At 39.4% G+C, this 16773-nt stretch overlaps 3 protein-coding genes across 3 annotated transcripts in view; all 3 read right to left on the bottom strand.

The window, feature by feature from the left end:
- Positions 1–1312: 1312 nt before the first annotated feature.
- On the bottom strand, positions 1313–9826 carry LOC308143866 (solute carrier family 22 member 13-like; the record flags this gene model as incomplete). The annotated part of the gene is made up of 10 exons (XM_080514808.1): positions 1313–1435; positions 7244–7319; positions 7436–7544; positions 7778–7992; positions 8076–8170; positions 8242–8362; positions 8472–8643; positions 8971–9125; positions 9196–9299; positions 9452–9826. 10 exons carry the CDS (start codon positions 9824–9826, stop codon positions 1313–1315), a joined length of 1545 nt encoding a protein of 514 aa, XP_080370934.1.
- Positions 1684–4034, bottom strand: LOC308144155 (solute carrier family 22 member 13-like; the record flags this gene model as incomplete). Its single annotated transcript, XM_080515214.1, has 8 exons — positions 1684–1701; positions 1849–2053; positions 2137–2231; positions 2321–2441; positions 2551–2722; positions 2995–3149; positions 3333–3436; positions 3660–4034. The coding sequence occupies 8 exons, from the start codon at positions 4032–4034 to the stop codon at positions 1684–1686; spliced, it is 1245 nt and encodes a 414-aa protein (XP_080371340.1).
- A 2267-nt stretch (positions 9827–12093) lies between the features above and the next one.
- oxsr1b (oxidative stress responsive kinase 1b) overlaps positions 12094–16773 on the bottom strand; it is a 38920-nt gene continuing 34240 nt past the window's right edge. The window contains exons 14-18 of the mRNA XM_080514959.1: positions 16106–16161; positions 15919–15971; positions 15493–15561; positions 14742–14806; positions 12094–14527 (exon numbers count right to left, since the gene is read on the bottom strand). Of these exons, the coding sequence (XP_080371085.1) occupies positions 14438–14527; positions 14742–14806; positions 15493–15561; positions 15919–15971; positions 16106–16161 (333 nt within the window). The 3' untranslated portion in view covers positions 12094–14437. The remainder of the gene's footprint in view (positions 14528–14741; positions 14807–15492; positions 15562–15918; positions 15972–16105; positions 16162–16773) is intronic.

The following is a 16773-nucleotide window of genomic DNA, read 5'->3' as shown; positions in this document are numbered from 1 at the left end:
ACACACACACACACACACACACACACACACTTATATTTCACGAGTATTCAAACGACCATGACAAATGACAGAAGGAGTGGTGTGGTGGATCAAATAAACTTGTAATCCATTGGTTTCCATGGTGACAAATGTGGCATTGGCGAAGGTAAGAGCTCTACCAAGTGCCCGTTCTAGTTTCTTCTGTTGTTGTCAATGTTACACGAAATGTTTCAGTCAGAAAGCATTACTTGGAAAAAGTCCTGCCAGTTGTAAAAACATGACATGATTAACTTCTATCTCTCACCGTGTGTGTGTGTGTGTGCGTGCGTGCGTGTGTGTGTGTGTGTGTGTGTGTGTGTGTGTGTGTGTGTGTGTGTGTGTGTGTGTGTGTGTGTGTGTGTGTGTGTGTGTGTGTGTGTGTGTGTGTGTGTGTCATGAACGTTGGGTAGCGCAGGTTTTGATTTAGGTCTATCAGATTTATGGTGGCGGTATCCTGATAAATAAAGATCCAGCGACAATATAAGCTTTGGTTGTAAATATTTATGTGGCTTAATTATTGTTCTACGGTATTCCTCAATGACATTTGACTTTTGATATGCCTCAATAGGTTTTTCATAAATAAATCACAAAATACATCTGATTTCACACTCAAATGGCTTTTTAGAACAACCAGCACTTAAATAAAAAAATTAATCAAATAAAACACCAAAGTCTTGAATGTCACTATCCACTGCTTCGTGTGTTAAATGAAGACGATAAATCTCTGTGCTCTACCTAATTTCAACACTTAAAAATATGCAAGTGTTATCCACATGGGGACAGAGCGACACAAGGAACACCAATCCATCTGGTGTACCTGGTTGAACCATCTTGTGGAATGGACGGGGGCTGCAGACAATGCCAACAACAGTCCCTGGATAAAAATAGTCATCACACCACTGACCTGAAATATGAGCTTCTTCACTGTGCGATCAAAAGATCGTTTCAAATGAAAAAAGAATGTCAACATTACAAATAAATTGCTTGTCAAAAAAATATAACAGTTATTAAAAACATTAAAAAAAACAAAAAACATTATGCATTATTTTAGTCAACAAGTTCAACACAAAAAAAACTAACAAATTCACATAATAATGTTTCACTGAATACAATTATAACTACTAAGAGGACTATGACATTGTACATTACAGTCTTGTGCTTTTTCCTAAATTGTCCTCCAGAGAAATAGATCCTCGGTCAGCAGCTTCATGTTCAGGTTGCCTGAAATTTAAAGTAAGAAAAGAGTTAAATATAAAATTCCCATAATTTCTTCCTCAGCTGAAACTTGAATAACTCACTTTGGCTCAGCGTGATCCTGAAGTTCAGCATTGAGGGTTTCAGGCAGTAAAAAGCACAATCCTCCAGCAATAAGGGGGATAATGCCGTAAACCAGCATGGGAATGGTGTGATGGTAGACGTTCAGGAGCCTGATCAGCGGGGCCACGATGCCCGCCAGGCTGGCAAACATGCCGTTCAGACCTAAACCATTCTGCCTGGAGGAAGTGGGAAGACCAGAATTAATCATGTCATCTGATGCTGGTGTGTTATATAAATTCAGGTATTACTTTTGTTACCTTATAATGGTGGGATATAACTCGGCACTGTAAACATTAAGTGTTGAAAAACAGAAACTTGAAGCAAATTTTCCCACTACAGCTATGGTGGTTACCACTTCAGGAAGATCTGTTAGAGAAAGAAAGGTAAATTTTTTTGAGTGAAACCTGAAGAAATAGTCAAGGCTTTTCATGTTTGAAGTTCCTAAAAGCTTGGCATCAAAGGTTAAATCACTTCAGAAATGCATTGCCAAACTGTGAATTTACCTCTTGGTACTAAAAGGATGACCAGACACGAAACACCTCCAACAAGCAACACTGCAATGTGACAAATTCTCCTCCCGAAGTACTGAAGGAGGGGCACACTTCCCAAACGGGCAGGAAATTCAACTAATCCAAAGATGCACTGTGTGAGGTAAATATTCAAACCAAAGCCTCCAACGTTCAGGCTCAGGCCGAAGTACATCAGACTTGTTGCAAACCTTATAAAGGGAGAGAGAAGTCTTCAGGCTCTGCCGACTTGAACACAGTCGTGTAGCAATTTGTTGTGGAGATGAATACTCACCAAATATAGTTCAATATTAGAGCTCGTTTTCTCAGATACGGCGTCCTGAAGATGTCCAACATGTTTCCACGTTTTTTTGTATCCCCAACCTCCAGCTGAGAATCATTTCGAAGTCACTTGTATTTCTTGTTAAAATTATTATTAAAAAAATCATTTCAACTCAAGTGTGTTCAATGCTGCTCACCTTGTCGATCAGGTTTTGTGGGACGTCCTTCCCGTTGACTTTTGCTGCTCTCCAGATCAACTTCACAGCCTCCTCCTTCTTGCCCTGTGTAAGGAGCCAGCGAGCCGACTCTGGAAGGAGCCTTTTTGACCGATAAACCCAGAATCACAACGGTATTAAAGGCATTTAGCATTTCCTGTTGCAATGATACTGAAGATAAACGTTGTTTGCTTGGAAGAGTGATTCCTGACCAGTAGAAGATCCCCAGGACGAGAACCAGAGGGCTGAAGAGAGCCATCTGCAGGATCCTCCAGTTGCGGATCAGATAGGCAAAGCCAGACAGCAGAATCAGCCCAAGAGGGAAAGCAGTGTTACACACAGTGGCGCAAAAAGCAAACCTGGAAGAATCCGTCCATTCTCCCCCTTCAAAACAGAAAGACAAAAAGGTTAGTAACTTGGCACTGCTGCGACTTCTTGCCACTCCAGTACATTATGGAGAATGTTTATGCCGACATTTGCAGCTGAGATAGATTGCAGCACTAAAGACAAAGCATCACCCATCCCTTACATTCACATTATTTTAGACGAAACTCTCTGCACTCGTGTGTTTTCCCCTATCAGATTCATTTAATTCCCTATCCACGACATAGCTGTCATGTGCCAAACAAAAGATGCAATGGGAACATTATACCTACCGATGATAAACGCGTTAAACTTGATGCCTGCAGTTGAGAAGCCACCTAGAAACTTGAGCACTACATAAACATAGAAGTTGGGTGAGAAAGCAGCACCCACACCGAACAACAAGAGCAGAAGAACTGAAAGCACGATCACGAAGCGTCGGCCAAACCTGCAGAGAGACAGAAGATCACAGATTCATGTTTTCATTTATTTATTTATTTGCAGCAGGGAATGTTATCTGGATAAATTGCTTTGACTCGAGGCGCAAATAGTTTTGCCGACATAGTTTTGGACTTTGCATTTCTGGTTGACAATGACAGTGATAAATTCCTCTCGATGTGGTGATCTGTACCTGTCTGCCAACTGCCCCATCACAAAGGCTCCGACAACGAGCCCCAGCATGTAGATAGCCTGGGACACTTCGGGCAGACTGCTCCTGTCACACACCAGATCAAACTGACGCCCGGAGAGAGCCAAGCGCAAAGAAAACATCAAGTCAAAATCAGTTCTTCTTAGTCATTATCTGATGGTTTTCATGAAGTGGGAATCACTGAGAAGGAGATGGAGGCTGCCTTGAACTCAAAATCACAACATCACACTAACTCACTAGAATTCAATATCAACAGTGCCTTAAATAATGATATATTTGTAGAAAAAAGTCAAAACAAGGGTCTCTTACGTCCATCACAAAGCTGGAGGCCCCTTCAGGTGCTGCAAACGTTGATCCATCTATACATCCTGTTGTAGTGTTGATTCCATAATTTTCAATGGTTTCCAAATCCAGATCCACAGGAGTGAACATTTCACAGCTCGCAAAGTTTCCATCCTGGTTGACCGGGATAGTCAGATTTTTCTGCCTCTCCTCCGTCAGGTTGGCTCCGTGCTGCAGGATCCAGTCTGTGTTGCAGCGATGTGGGAACGTCAAACCCGTGAACACCTGGCCAATCATATCAAATGCAATGAAAATGTTGGGGATGAACACGGCAGCCAAGACCCATTTCTGAAATGGACCAAACTGTCCGATCTCCTTCAGGATCTGCACAAAGTTGCTCATCTTGGTTTCTGGACGAACTCAGACGATACGCTATAAGGGAGAAACATCAGGTTTGAGGGGATGTTGTATATCAAGAGTCCACTTGTTTCTCCTGTAAATGTTTAAACTGGCAATTACAGTGATTGAACTCATAAATCTACAAATGGACAATAGGCTGCAACACCATTTTTATCTTCACCATGACAGTGGAACCAAACACCATATAAAAGAGGTCCGCTTATAGATTGGAACCTTTTTTTTGTTCAAAGTGGCTTAAAGCCAACTTCAGGTGGAGCATGTTGGGTATCAAACCACCCACCGGGAGTGCCTGGGATTAAAGGACAAACTGAAAACAAAGAAATAACGTTGACACCAATTGACCTCTTTATATAGCACCCTCAACACAGTCGCTGTAAAAAGCTTCATCAGCACACAGTTATACATTTAACGAATAGAATAAAGAAACCATGAACTAAAGTGACCTATAACTTCATGGGGCTGCTTTGAAAACCTTTATTGACCCGGTGATAAGGGAATAACTTATCTTATATGTGTTGATGCGGTCACTTCACAGGGATTTTCATCCACAGACCGAGAGCCTCGTGATGTAAATAATAAAACCACAGAATTAAGACATAATTAAAGGAGTAGTTTTAAGTAGTGGCGGAAAATCACAATACCATAAGATGAAAAGACTTTTTTTTTTTTTTTAGTTCGTGAGGATAAATATTAACGTTAGGAAAGTAGTAATCAACATGTTTTTACAATGAGTGAGTAGAAGATATATCCAAGTCAATGGAATCACTACAAAAGGTAGTAGTTAGCTAATGCCTGTCAGAGAGAGTTGCATAAATATACTGCACAATATGTTTTACTATTGAAAGAGATTTTTCACCACTTCAACTTGAAAATTAAATTTTTATTTCAATTTGAAGCTTCATTTGGTTCCTTATAATGTATTCCAATTTATTTATAACATGATCGTTCAGGCTCGGGTTGCTCCTTTTTATCGATATAATATCAGGCTGTAAGATGATAACAGTTAAATCAGTAGTTTTATACACTGTGCAGTCCTCTTTGAAGTATTCCCTGTTCATTTGTTCAGTTAATGATCAAACTGGTAAACTTTTCCTGAAGCATTTGCCTTTTGCCCAAAAATGAACATCAAACTATCCTACCGTCCATGACAAACTGAACTCACTTAGTGAACCAGTATAACTAAATCAAACTCTTCTGTCTCCTTAAATCGTTACTGATCCATGACAACTCACAAAATGAGGCACATTGCAATCTTTTTTCGGCTTCAGTAATCCACTGATGAGTGAAAAATTCAACAATACTAAACTATATATTGAGAGTTGTTCCACACAGTATGTAGTTTGAGGAAAATACAAATTTTAAGCGTCATAATCATAGAAACAAAAAGACAATTTTAATTGCAAAATGTGATTCGATTGTTATACAAGTTTATAATGACATGCAAACAAACAATGTAGAAGGTTGGAGTAGTAAATCATTTTTCAGGCATGCAATCTGCATAGATTGTATTGGGTTTTTTTCTTGATAATATGAATTTTATGTATGATTATTTGCTTATTATTTACATGCCAGAAAAAGATCAGAAAAATCTAAAAAGTCTATGACAACACTTGCACATTGTCGGAACTATCTGATTCGCTTAAGAGATGATTTGTACACATGGGTTTTGCTCACTTTGATAACTCAGTTGATGACATTTCCTGTGTAAATCAGTATTTCCTCCAAGTTATAATTTCAGAGTTTAGAACTATAGTATATTAATGAGGCTAGGGGAAGCACTTGTGTCCTAAAATATACATAAAAGTGTGTATTTGTAAAGCTAGATTATGTCTTTGTGGTGACCTGTTGATGGACACCAAAACATTGTTTGTGAAAAATTGTTCTGTTTATTATGAAAGAAACAGGAGTGTGTCACATAGTTACCTTCAGTGCAGTCAGATTTAAAATGTATGACATAAAAAAAAAGAAGAAGAAGAAATCACACCTTGCTATTGCATGTTCAAAGCAGAACAGCAATTTGAACCACGTGAAGAGAAACTACAGCTGAGTGTCTTAAGAAACATCAGTTAACCACATGAGGGCAGAGCAGCACAACAGAAGCACTGGAGGTAAAAAACAAACAAACAAACAAAAAAAACTATTTCTCGAAAGCAGCAGTTGTTAAGAAATACAAATGGGTTCCGGTACATTGCCATATACTGCATAATGACTTTATATACAATACACAATCCGAATTTTAAAACATGAATGCAACTTTATACAGATCATTGAAACTGTGTATTTTAAAAAGACAAGAACATGGAAGAGCTGCTCAATTTATCTTCAAGCATAAAACAATTATTTTTTCAGAGGACTGTGGTCTATTTGTGTGGAGTGTGCATGGTTTTCTTCTGCTTCAGGTTTTTATTATTTTTTTTAACCCCCCCAGCTTTCTTTGACCCTCCAAAGACATGCTTGTTGGATTAATAGGTGATAAATATGAATAGGATGATTTCGTGTCCCTTTCTTTTCTCTGCAGTTTGTCAGTGTGGCCTGAAGCAATAAACTAAAACACAAGCCGCTCCCTGTTCGCATGAACACTGTTGTCTGAGGTGTGCAGGTTTATGTGCCAATGTGACCTACTGTAGCGTTTTGACCATTTGCTGCACTAGTTTCTGTCATATACTATACTATAAATATAAATAATTATTTCCTGCAGATCATTGACTTCTAACCCGTTCTAACTTGTATTTCATCATCTGATATGTGTACAGTTTGAATGATTTGCACAACACTGCATTCTGGATTAATTCACATTTACAAACATGTACTCACAAGTCCCAGTTGAAACAATATACAAGAAAAATATTATTGCCACAGTGGAGGAAAAAGCTCAGCCTTTTTTGATCAATTTAACGTCAACAAATTGACCAAATGTATTACATCTTTGTGCTCATCCCTTGTCCGTCTTCCATCATAATTGATCCGTTGCCAGCAGTGTCATCCTTATCTTGTCTGAAAATACAAAAGTAAACTCACAGTTGCATACAACATCTTTGACGTTATGTATTGTTACTAGAAGGATCAAAAACTCACGTTTCTGCATATTCCGGAAGTTCAGCATTGCAAGTTTCAGGCAGCAGTAAGGACAGACCACCAACGACGACTGGGACGGTACCGTATATTATCATGGGAATGCTGTGATGGTAGACGTCCAGGAGTCTGATCAGGGGACTGAGGATTCCCGCCACACGAGCAAACATGGCGTTCAGACCAACACCGTTCTGCCTGCAGACAACAGACTCATCAACTGTCTGATGGCATCTCATAGGAAACAATCCAGACTTTTTTTAATTGATATATAGTATTAAAAAAGAGAGGGAGAGAGACATCGCCTGTCTTACCTTATAATGGTGGGATATAATTCTGCAGTGTAAACATAGACAATGGTGAAACTGCTCGTGGCAGCAAATTTTCCCAGTACAGCCATGACTGTTACCGCAATCGGAAGATCTAACAAACAAACAAAAAGACATTCCTGAGAAAAACATGAAAGCAGTAGCACATTTTAAGAAAATATGCTTGTTAGAGAATCAAAAATTTCATATCAAAAAGTATCACACGTAATTCAATCAGGGTGTTAATCGCCACGAGGCTTTGGTTTTATCATTCTGTATCATTTCATGATTCATTGTTTACTTTAAGAATCAGATTCATTATTATGAAACACACAGATGAGAAATTACCTTGTGGAATGGCAAGGATCACGAGACAACAAACACCTCCAAGAAAAAGCACCCCTGCTTGACATATTCTCCTCCCAAAGTACTGGAGGCAAGGCAAAGATCCCAGACGTGCAGGTAATTCAACAAATCCAAAGATTACCTGCGTGAGGTAAATATCCAGACCAAACGTTCCCACATTCAGGCTCAGTCCGTAGTACACCAGACTGGTTCCAAACCTATAAAATGAGAGAAGGTTTCAGCAGCTTGACAAAGGCGATTGTTGAGACGTGGCAGAATCGTGGCGGACACTGAAACTCACCAGACGCAGCTCATTATGAGAGCACGTTTTCTCAGGTATGGCGTCCTGAAGATATCCAGCATGCTTCCACCTTTGCTTGTGCCTTCAATCTCCAGCTAAATAATTCAGGCAGGACTTTTTTGGTCAAACATTTATTGTCGGTTGATGACTGTTTGGTGATTCTCACCATGTCCAAAATGTTGTCTGGGACGTTCCTTCCGTTTATCTTGGCTGCTTTCCGGATCAACCTTACGGCCTCGTCCTTCCTGCCCTGGGTGATGAGCCAGCGAGCCGACTCCGGAAGGGTCCTTAGTGACACACGTACAAACCAACACTCGCAAGCGATAACATTTCATTCGTGTTTTCTGTGAAGAACGAGCACGTAGTGACAAGATTCAAAAAGCAGCATGTGCTGACCAGTAGAAGAGTCCCAGTACAATAAGAAGAGGGCTGAAGAGAACCATCTGCAGGATCCTCCAGTTGGGGATCGCATAGGCCAGTCCAGCCAAGATCATCAGTCCAAAAGGGAAAGAAGAGTGGCAGATGATGGTGCAGTATGCAAATTTGGACGAGTCGCTCCATTCTCCTCCTTCAAATCAACACATCATAAACAAAAACAATACATTATATGTTGCGCTATAAATGTGTATAAAACTCATGACTGAACAGCGACAAAGTCCCTCAGCATTTGTGCAAAGTCTACTTCTGCAATTGATGCCACACCTGAATCATAATATTGTGCAAGACACTACTGAAGCTTGGAGTTTACATTTTCTAAAGTCCATTGCAGTTCGCATGTTATTTTATCAAGCAACCCACACCTTATTTCATAAAGTGAAGAACAAATCAGAGCAGATGATTACTGATCAGGAAAAAAACGACACAGAGGGCATTTAAATTCAGCATTCATACATACCTATCACAAAACTATTACCAACGAGGCCCGAGATAGAGATGCCACCGATACTTTTAATAACTATATAAACATAGACGTTGGGGGAGAAAGCAGAACCCACGCCACACAGGAGCAGCATCAATGTCGACAGCAGGACCACAAAGCGGCGGCCAAATCTGCAGAGAAACAAAAGTGGAAATATCATATCCACATGCACAATCTTAAATTCCAGGAAGGCGTTCAAACCTGTCAGCCAACTGCCCCATCAGCACGGCTCCCACCAGGAGGCCGACCATGTAGATGGACTGTGACACTTGAATCAGGCTGCTCTGGTCACACACCAGGTCAAACTGACGACAGGAGAACAAAGCAAAGAAAAACACCAAACTGAGATGAAATGTTTCCTCCTTTCAGGTCATATTCTTCTTCACTGAAAAGCACCTGCTGCAAAACAAAACTTTTGCACTTAGTCAGAAAGCAAGTTAAAAGAAATGTCTCTCACGTCCGTCACGATGGTGGAAGCATCTTTGGGTTTGTCAAACTTGGATCCATCGATACATCCCGTCGTGGCGTTAAGCCCATACAGTTCAATGGTTTCCAAGTCCAGATCCACAGGCGTGAACATTTTACAGCTTTCAAATTCCCCATTCTCCTTCACCGGGATAGTCAGGTTTTTCTTCTTCTCCTCTGTCAGGTTGGAGCCATGCTTCAGGATCCAGTCTGTGTTGCAGTGATGCGGGAAGCTGAGGCCAGTAAACACCTGGCCAATCACATCAAATGCTACAAATACGAGGGGGATCAACAATACAGCCACCAAACGCTTCTGAAATAATCCAAACGACCCGATCTCCTTCAGGATCTGCTCGAAGCTGCTCATCTTGGCCGAGGAAGGCAATTGTGTAGCATGCAAGAGAGAAAGATTTTATTTTGAGCACAAGTCAGCTCGACTCTTGCCCTCCAAGTTAATATTTAAGCTGAAAATCATCATGCGTGCCAACTACTAACAGACAACCGGAATATATTGCCTGTTGTCATCCATCAAGGAATTGAAGGTTTACATTATTTTAGCATATCATTTGGAATAAATTACATGAAAAAAAAAATTTGCAAAATGTTGCAATAAAAATCTGCATAACTGCACGTTTTCTTTAAATCGACGAAGATTGACGTTTTTTTTTGACCAAGACTTGAGAAAATAACATGCAAGCTGTAAAACTACCACTTTTGTCAGGAATCATTTAATAACTCAGCCAGGAAACAAAATAGATACGAGAACTACATTTGGTAGAGTACAAACCTCCGCCAATGCCACATTTGTTTGTGGAACCGAGATACCATCGCCAGCATGTTGGCCGTGCGCTCATATCGATGCTAACTAGACAGGTCAGGTAGCAACTTCACTGTGCGAAACACTTGCGCAGGGAGCGTCTCCATGGCAACAAGTGCTGATCTCCTATGATCTCCTCTATTAGGTGCCTCTCCCATCTGCTTTGTATAAGACATTTTTTCTCAGTTTTTTGGGGATTTATTTGGAAACAGTTCGCCGTTATCGTCCCAAAATCTAATCGATTGGTCCTAAAGACGATGACAAATCATCCCTGAAGATTTAATGCAAATCAGGTAAATAGTTTTTTTTGTGAAAACTTGGTAAAACACGATACAAACTAATAAATAAATACATATAAAGTAGAGACATCAGCAGGCAGAACTGATGACTCCATGGCCTCAAGTCTGTTAGTTTCAGCTGACGTCTCGAGTGTAAAACATCTGCGTTGCCATTTCAGTAACCTCCTGTTTACGGGATGTCTCATTACGACATCTATTCAATTCTATTCAAATCAGCACCCATGACGCATGAACAGTCGTGAGTTGATATTATTGTATCACAACATCAGTCGACATTCAGCAGCTTCCTCTAACAAAGTAATGTAACAAAAGCTGAACCTAATCAGTCATGTGACTGATCTCATCTCTGCTAATGTGTAACAGTTACACACTGTATCACAGGCGACTGTGACAAAGGCAAATTAAAGTAATAGAAAGCAACTTTTCAAACAACTTGCACAGTTTCTTAAATGGTATCATTGTTGTCAATACACAGGAAAAAAGTATCTATCATTAAAAGATCCAATGACTATCCTGTTGTAAAGTTCGTTCGACAGTATTTCATGTTGAGATATAAACTTCTGATAACTTCAGTTTAAGGCTTGATGTGGCTTGGGTTCTAGAGCACATTGTTTTATGCAAAGGTTGGTAGTTTAAACCCTGCGAGCAGTGGACTCACTCCTGGTGGAGAACAAGGAGAGTGTAAAATGTTGCTATTTCGAGGATTGTGGGAAGTCTTGATGACTAAGGTGGTGAAAATATCCACATTCGAGGTCTGCATAATAAATGGGACATTTAGACGAAAACAAGAGCCTTGTTAAAACCACATCTCCTCACAATTTAACATTGACAAGACGTCTTCTAATGAACCAGAGCCAAGGTGGGTGATGACATCATCACTTCACACAATACCCAACATGCTGGAGCAGCCCGGATCATTTAGAAGAGAACGTGAACTGGACAAAACGAAAGACATGGTGGACGATAAAGATTAAGAAACAAACCAATTTCAACTCACCCACTTAAAAGGTTATCGAATAAAACTAACTAAAATGACAGGTGACTATCAAACATAAGAGGAGGCTGATATACTCATTCTTTATTGACTTAAAATAACTGAGAGAAACATGCTTCGAACTCCAAAAACAGCAGATGGGAAAAAAAAAAAAAAAAGTGGAAAATTTAGATATATTACAGCTTTGAGTCGTTATTTCCTGAACAGATGAGTTGGTTCAGTTGCTACAGTTGTGTTAGACCGCGTTGAAGCAAGAACAAAGAGACTGCTGATGGAGTGGAAACAAAACCATGACACACACACACACACACACACACACACACACACACACACACACACACACACACACACACACACACACACACACACACACACACACACACACACACACACACACACACACACACACACACACACACACACACACACACACACACACACACACACACACACACACACACAGTGCTGGTCTGCTATCAGCAGCAGGAGAATGTCACCAAATACTACAGCTTGGAAACGCCGGAGCCAATCGTTTTGTCGCTCCCCTTCCAGGAGAAGACAAGGTCAACACACCTGTATATCTTTATTTCATTCAACAAGATCTACATTTCAAAGACATTGAAAATCTGAATCAAAACCATGACATGTCAACAAAATAAAGACAAAAAAAAAAAAAGCACTTGGTCATTTTCGATTTAAGGCGAGTGTTAAGTTTAACATTTTTATAGTCAAAATACAAAGATTTACTCTTAATATTTAATCTGCAAGCAAACAATGCATTTAATTTCATTCAATATGGACGTTTGGAGGGTTACAATATTAGCGCATCACCAAATTAAAGAGTAAAACCTTGCTGGCATTTCAGATCTACACATGAGAGATGCACATCCGTCATCAAACCATGTCGTCGCACAGAAACATCAAATGCAACTAAAAAGGATGCAACAGTTGCGTAGTTGGCAGCCTTCTCTCATCTGTACCCAAAGTACATTTCTGATCATTCAAAATGGTTACAATTAAGGCTGAACCATCCTATTTTGAGCCATTAAAACATCTGATAAAGCAGCTGTACACCTTCAGATGTGGGTTAAAAACAATTATCTAGTGTAAACAGCCTCCATTTTATTTGAAGCTGGAGGATAATTTCCTGTTCCTTATTTGGTGGGGGGGTTCCAGGATTAATCAGTGGATGGTGATAGCTGTGGCTCTAAAGTAAAATATATCTGAAGATTTTAAAGGCAAAAGGTAGAGAAAAGCTGAAGACTGGATCATTAAAAAAAGAAAAGAAAGTAAATGAGCATCATACAAGCCAACAGTATGTGTTGGTGAAACAAGGGGGTTCAAAGCTAAAGTTTGCAGTGTCGTCGTCTCGCTTCACACGGCGAGGCGACTCACAATCGTGTCAGGAAAAAAAAAAAAAAAGTGAAACACCCAGTATAAAAACAAATCAAAGCCAAGTGTCATTATTTACATACTAGAGGTTAAATCAAGTACTTATGTTTCATCCACATGAACAAATATGCACTTAAGTCTTTTCTTTTTCCTTTAAGAATATTTGAAAGTGATTTCAAATAGGGATTAACCAATACCAACAGACACAGCTGCTCATACAGCACATGTGGTTTCAGCTGGTGCGAAAACATTTTACTGCTCAACTCATTTATAATCTTATTAAAAGGAAAGGCAAATTTTGACGTTTTTTTCTTCCTTTTAACCAGAAAAGCTACAATTTATTAATGACTAAGAAGTTGGAGATCACAGTGGGAAAAACACTCCCCCCGAACTGGGAATTTTCCAGCCAGTTTCTGAGAGTTATATCTCAGTTAAAGTGAAAAGTAGCATAAATGCATTCACACAAACCAATGTAACTAAATGTAAAGTAATGTAAAGTGTGTAACGGTGACGTGTGGACATCATGTTGACCTCACAACGCTTCATTCAATCCACGTTTGTCTTTTATACGAGTCGTCTATTTTTCCTGCAGTTTAAGTAGGGGCGGACTTGACCACGAACAATTCCAACTCGAAAGTGGGAATTTCCCCAAGGGGTGACCTTTGAAATGCCGAGCTACACGAATGCCCCAATGTCATATTTTCAGTATCTTGTACAAATATTTAATATCCGTTTAACTCAAGTCTATGATATGTTGTAGCCTAATCCATTGTGCCAATATTTGATATAGACTGCAGTGCTCATGTTTTTGGGGAAAAGCTATCAAACCTTTATTATGAAGGAGACAGTGAGAGTCAGTAAAACTAACCTCACACTACTACTTTGGCATTTGCTCATACTTCGCACCAGTGTAAATTGGAGTTGCTTCCAGGCCCGTTAAGATGAAGTAAAAAGTCTTGACATCAGCTTCTAAACCACATTTGTGCGCCTCAGACAACACAATGCTCCAAATGGTAACTGGGGATGTTCCCCCCGAAAAAAAACGTGCATTCAGTAGTTCTGAAGAATATAAGGCATTATTACACTTATTCAAGGGCGTTAGTTCAGATTGTGCAAATGCATCATATATTAGAGAGAAAAATAACAGAACGAAGGAGCCCAGAATGGAAAAAAAAAAAAATGAAAACAGTTTGCTGTAGATACTTGCATCCTTCTACATAAACACTGTAAACTTTTTTTTTTCCCCCTCCCATCATTCTCATACTGTTCGTTCCGATACTTCAGCTGACCGCCCGCGTCAACAAGGCGGCATTGTATAATCCTATGGGTGACAAAATGGTACTGTTTTCTTTGGCAGTAGTGGTTTCTTTACAGCCATGGAAAGAAAAAAAAATGCATTAAACTAGTTTTTTTTGTGTTTTTTTTCAGTTTTCACATTTTTTAGGCAAGTCACGGTCCCAGGTAGAACATGCTTAATCAGATGCTCAGCTCAGAATTAATGCTGAGCTGAGCAAAGCCCATCAACTTGACGTCGTCTGGTATTTCAGATCCCTCGATTCCCGAAGCCTGTCAAGGGGAGGGAAAAAACTCATTCAAGCAGTGAAAATTGCGTAAATATATGATAAGTTTACATATAAAAGTGTTGGGTTTGTCACTGTGGCTGTAGTGATCATATCCAAGACCATTTCTTTATCATATATATTTATTACGGTTATAATACAGTTTTTAGTACTACCAAAAAAAAAACATTTGTAAGCTGATTGAAGAAGTAAAAACTCACCAGTTTAAAAGTGACATTTTTATTGGCCTGAGGTTCATCAACTATTTTCTGCAAATTTGCAGCAACTGAAAAGTAAAAAAAAAAAACATGTTTAGTGAAAATACAACAACAGATTTCTATCTTGTGAGTGAAATATGACCGTTTGTGTTGTGACTTGTTTCATTAATCTCTGTGTAACCTGAGGAGCAGATTTTCGGGTCCCGTGGTCAGAAATCAGCACATAAGCGAAACCAAAATGAGCAAAGTCTGCAGACGCAGTGACCCGAAACCCTTTGCCAAGTCAAGAAATTGGCTTTCCAACTACTACTTCTTTGATTTTAAAAATCAATATACTGGCATTAATAATATCCCACACATTTTCGTATTCAAATGTCAAATTCTAAAATTAAAAATGTTTGTGTTTGTATTGTGAGGTTACTTCAGAGAGTTCAATTACTCTCAAAAATTAAGGAACTATATTTCTTTACTGGTTAAATCCTTCTTTAATCATCGCTTTCTGAGAATTAGTATATGTTGAATCATTTGCTGATGTTCGTTTGTGCTGCGACCTTCATCAACTTCAGCTAACTTGTAACCCTGACACTCCTCTACCATGAACTCTTTACTCCTGAAACTATCCTAACATGTCCTTCTCATAAATAGTCCCATAATTTCAAATGTTCCATGGTGCTTTTTTATGGTTGTTACAGTTTCATGTCAATTCAGGTCAATGTACTGTGTGTATTTAAGTCTTTTCTTTTTAATCACTGACCTATTACTAGGTCCCTCCCATCCACAAGGCCAGCGGAAACCAGCTCCTGGGACACACCATCTGCTGTGTCTGGAGAAAAATCACAACATGAGACACATAAACTGCAGACACATGCCAAACTGGCTCCATAAATCTCTTCGGTGAACTTTCAAAAACAATTCCAAGGTGTTTCAGCACTTGTTCTGTCTCTTGATTATTTTAAGCATATAAGCTCCCGTGTGCTTGATAGTTTCAGGTTCTCATACAGATTATCCACAATGGGAACAGTGTGGCAAAAGTAATCCAAAACTTGGGAGTTTTGTCAAAAATGCTGAATCATACCAGCACACAGAGGATTGGGGAAAAATAAGAAACTATATTAACCAATTTTTCATCCCAAATCAGAGGAGCTGTTCCAACATCTGACTGAAAAAGAACTGCACTGACCTCTGCCGGGCATGAATTCAAAGCGGATGTCATTGAGCTCCTTCTTTAAATTCCTGAGGGGATAAAACCGTAACACAAGGTGAAACAGCAGGTAAAGAGAGCAAAGTGTACCGCGCTGAGCTGTGAAAATGAACATTGTGACTCAATTTGAATGATATTGCATAAGGTGAAAGAGAAATGACCTTACCTTAACCTTAATACCAAGCTTATGGGAGCCTGCGCGTCACAGGAGGCAGCTGCAGTCTGTACAAAGACACGTCAAATGATTCATTTGATTACAAGTGCAATTTGTCCACTGAAGTTATTAAAAAGGGTAACAAAAGTCTTGAAAATTCCAACGGTGATTTTATTCAAATGGAGATTATTAAGTAGCTGAATTTGAAAATGCTTTTTTTTTTTTTTTTTTTTTTTAACTAAACTGCTACATTTCAAATGTGATCACTGTTGAGATAATATAGCTTGATGTGTATTAAATACACAGATGACTTAAAAGGTTTATTATACAAATTGCTCAAAAAACACTGACATAAGTAAACAACTCATCGATCATCTTCTGTTAATCTAAAACTTCAGGCCTTTGTTGCCTTTCATCTTGAACTGTGAAACATTCTCTGGAGCAAAATGTTACCACGGCGTTTGCAACTTTGTTGCCTGGATTTTAGTTAGTACTTTGGCCTCATAGCAAAGGTCCCTGGTTCGAGTCCAGGCTGGGCTTGTGAGAGTGGCTAACTTTAACTTGGTGGTCAGCGAACAAGGTGCAAACTGCCTTCGCCCAAACAAAGCCAGCTGAGACGGACTGCAGCTCCCTGCGAGCTCAATGTGGAAAACATGGTTGAGAAGATGGCCGAGCTGCGC

Source organism: Blennius ocellaris (genome assembly GCF_963422515.1).
Source record: "Blennius ocellaris genome assembly, chromosome: 19".
NCBI lineage: Eukaryota > Metazoa > Chordata > Actinopteri > Blenniiformes > Blenniidae > Blennius > Blennius ocellaris.
The sequence above is the reverse complement of the archived record's forward strand: the minus strand, read 5'-3'. Positions and strand labels throughout refer to the sequence as shown.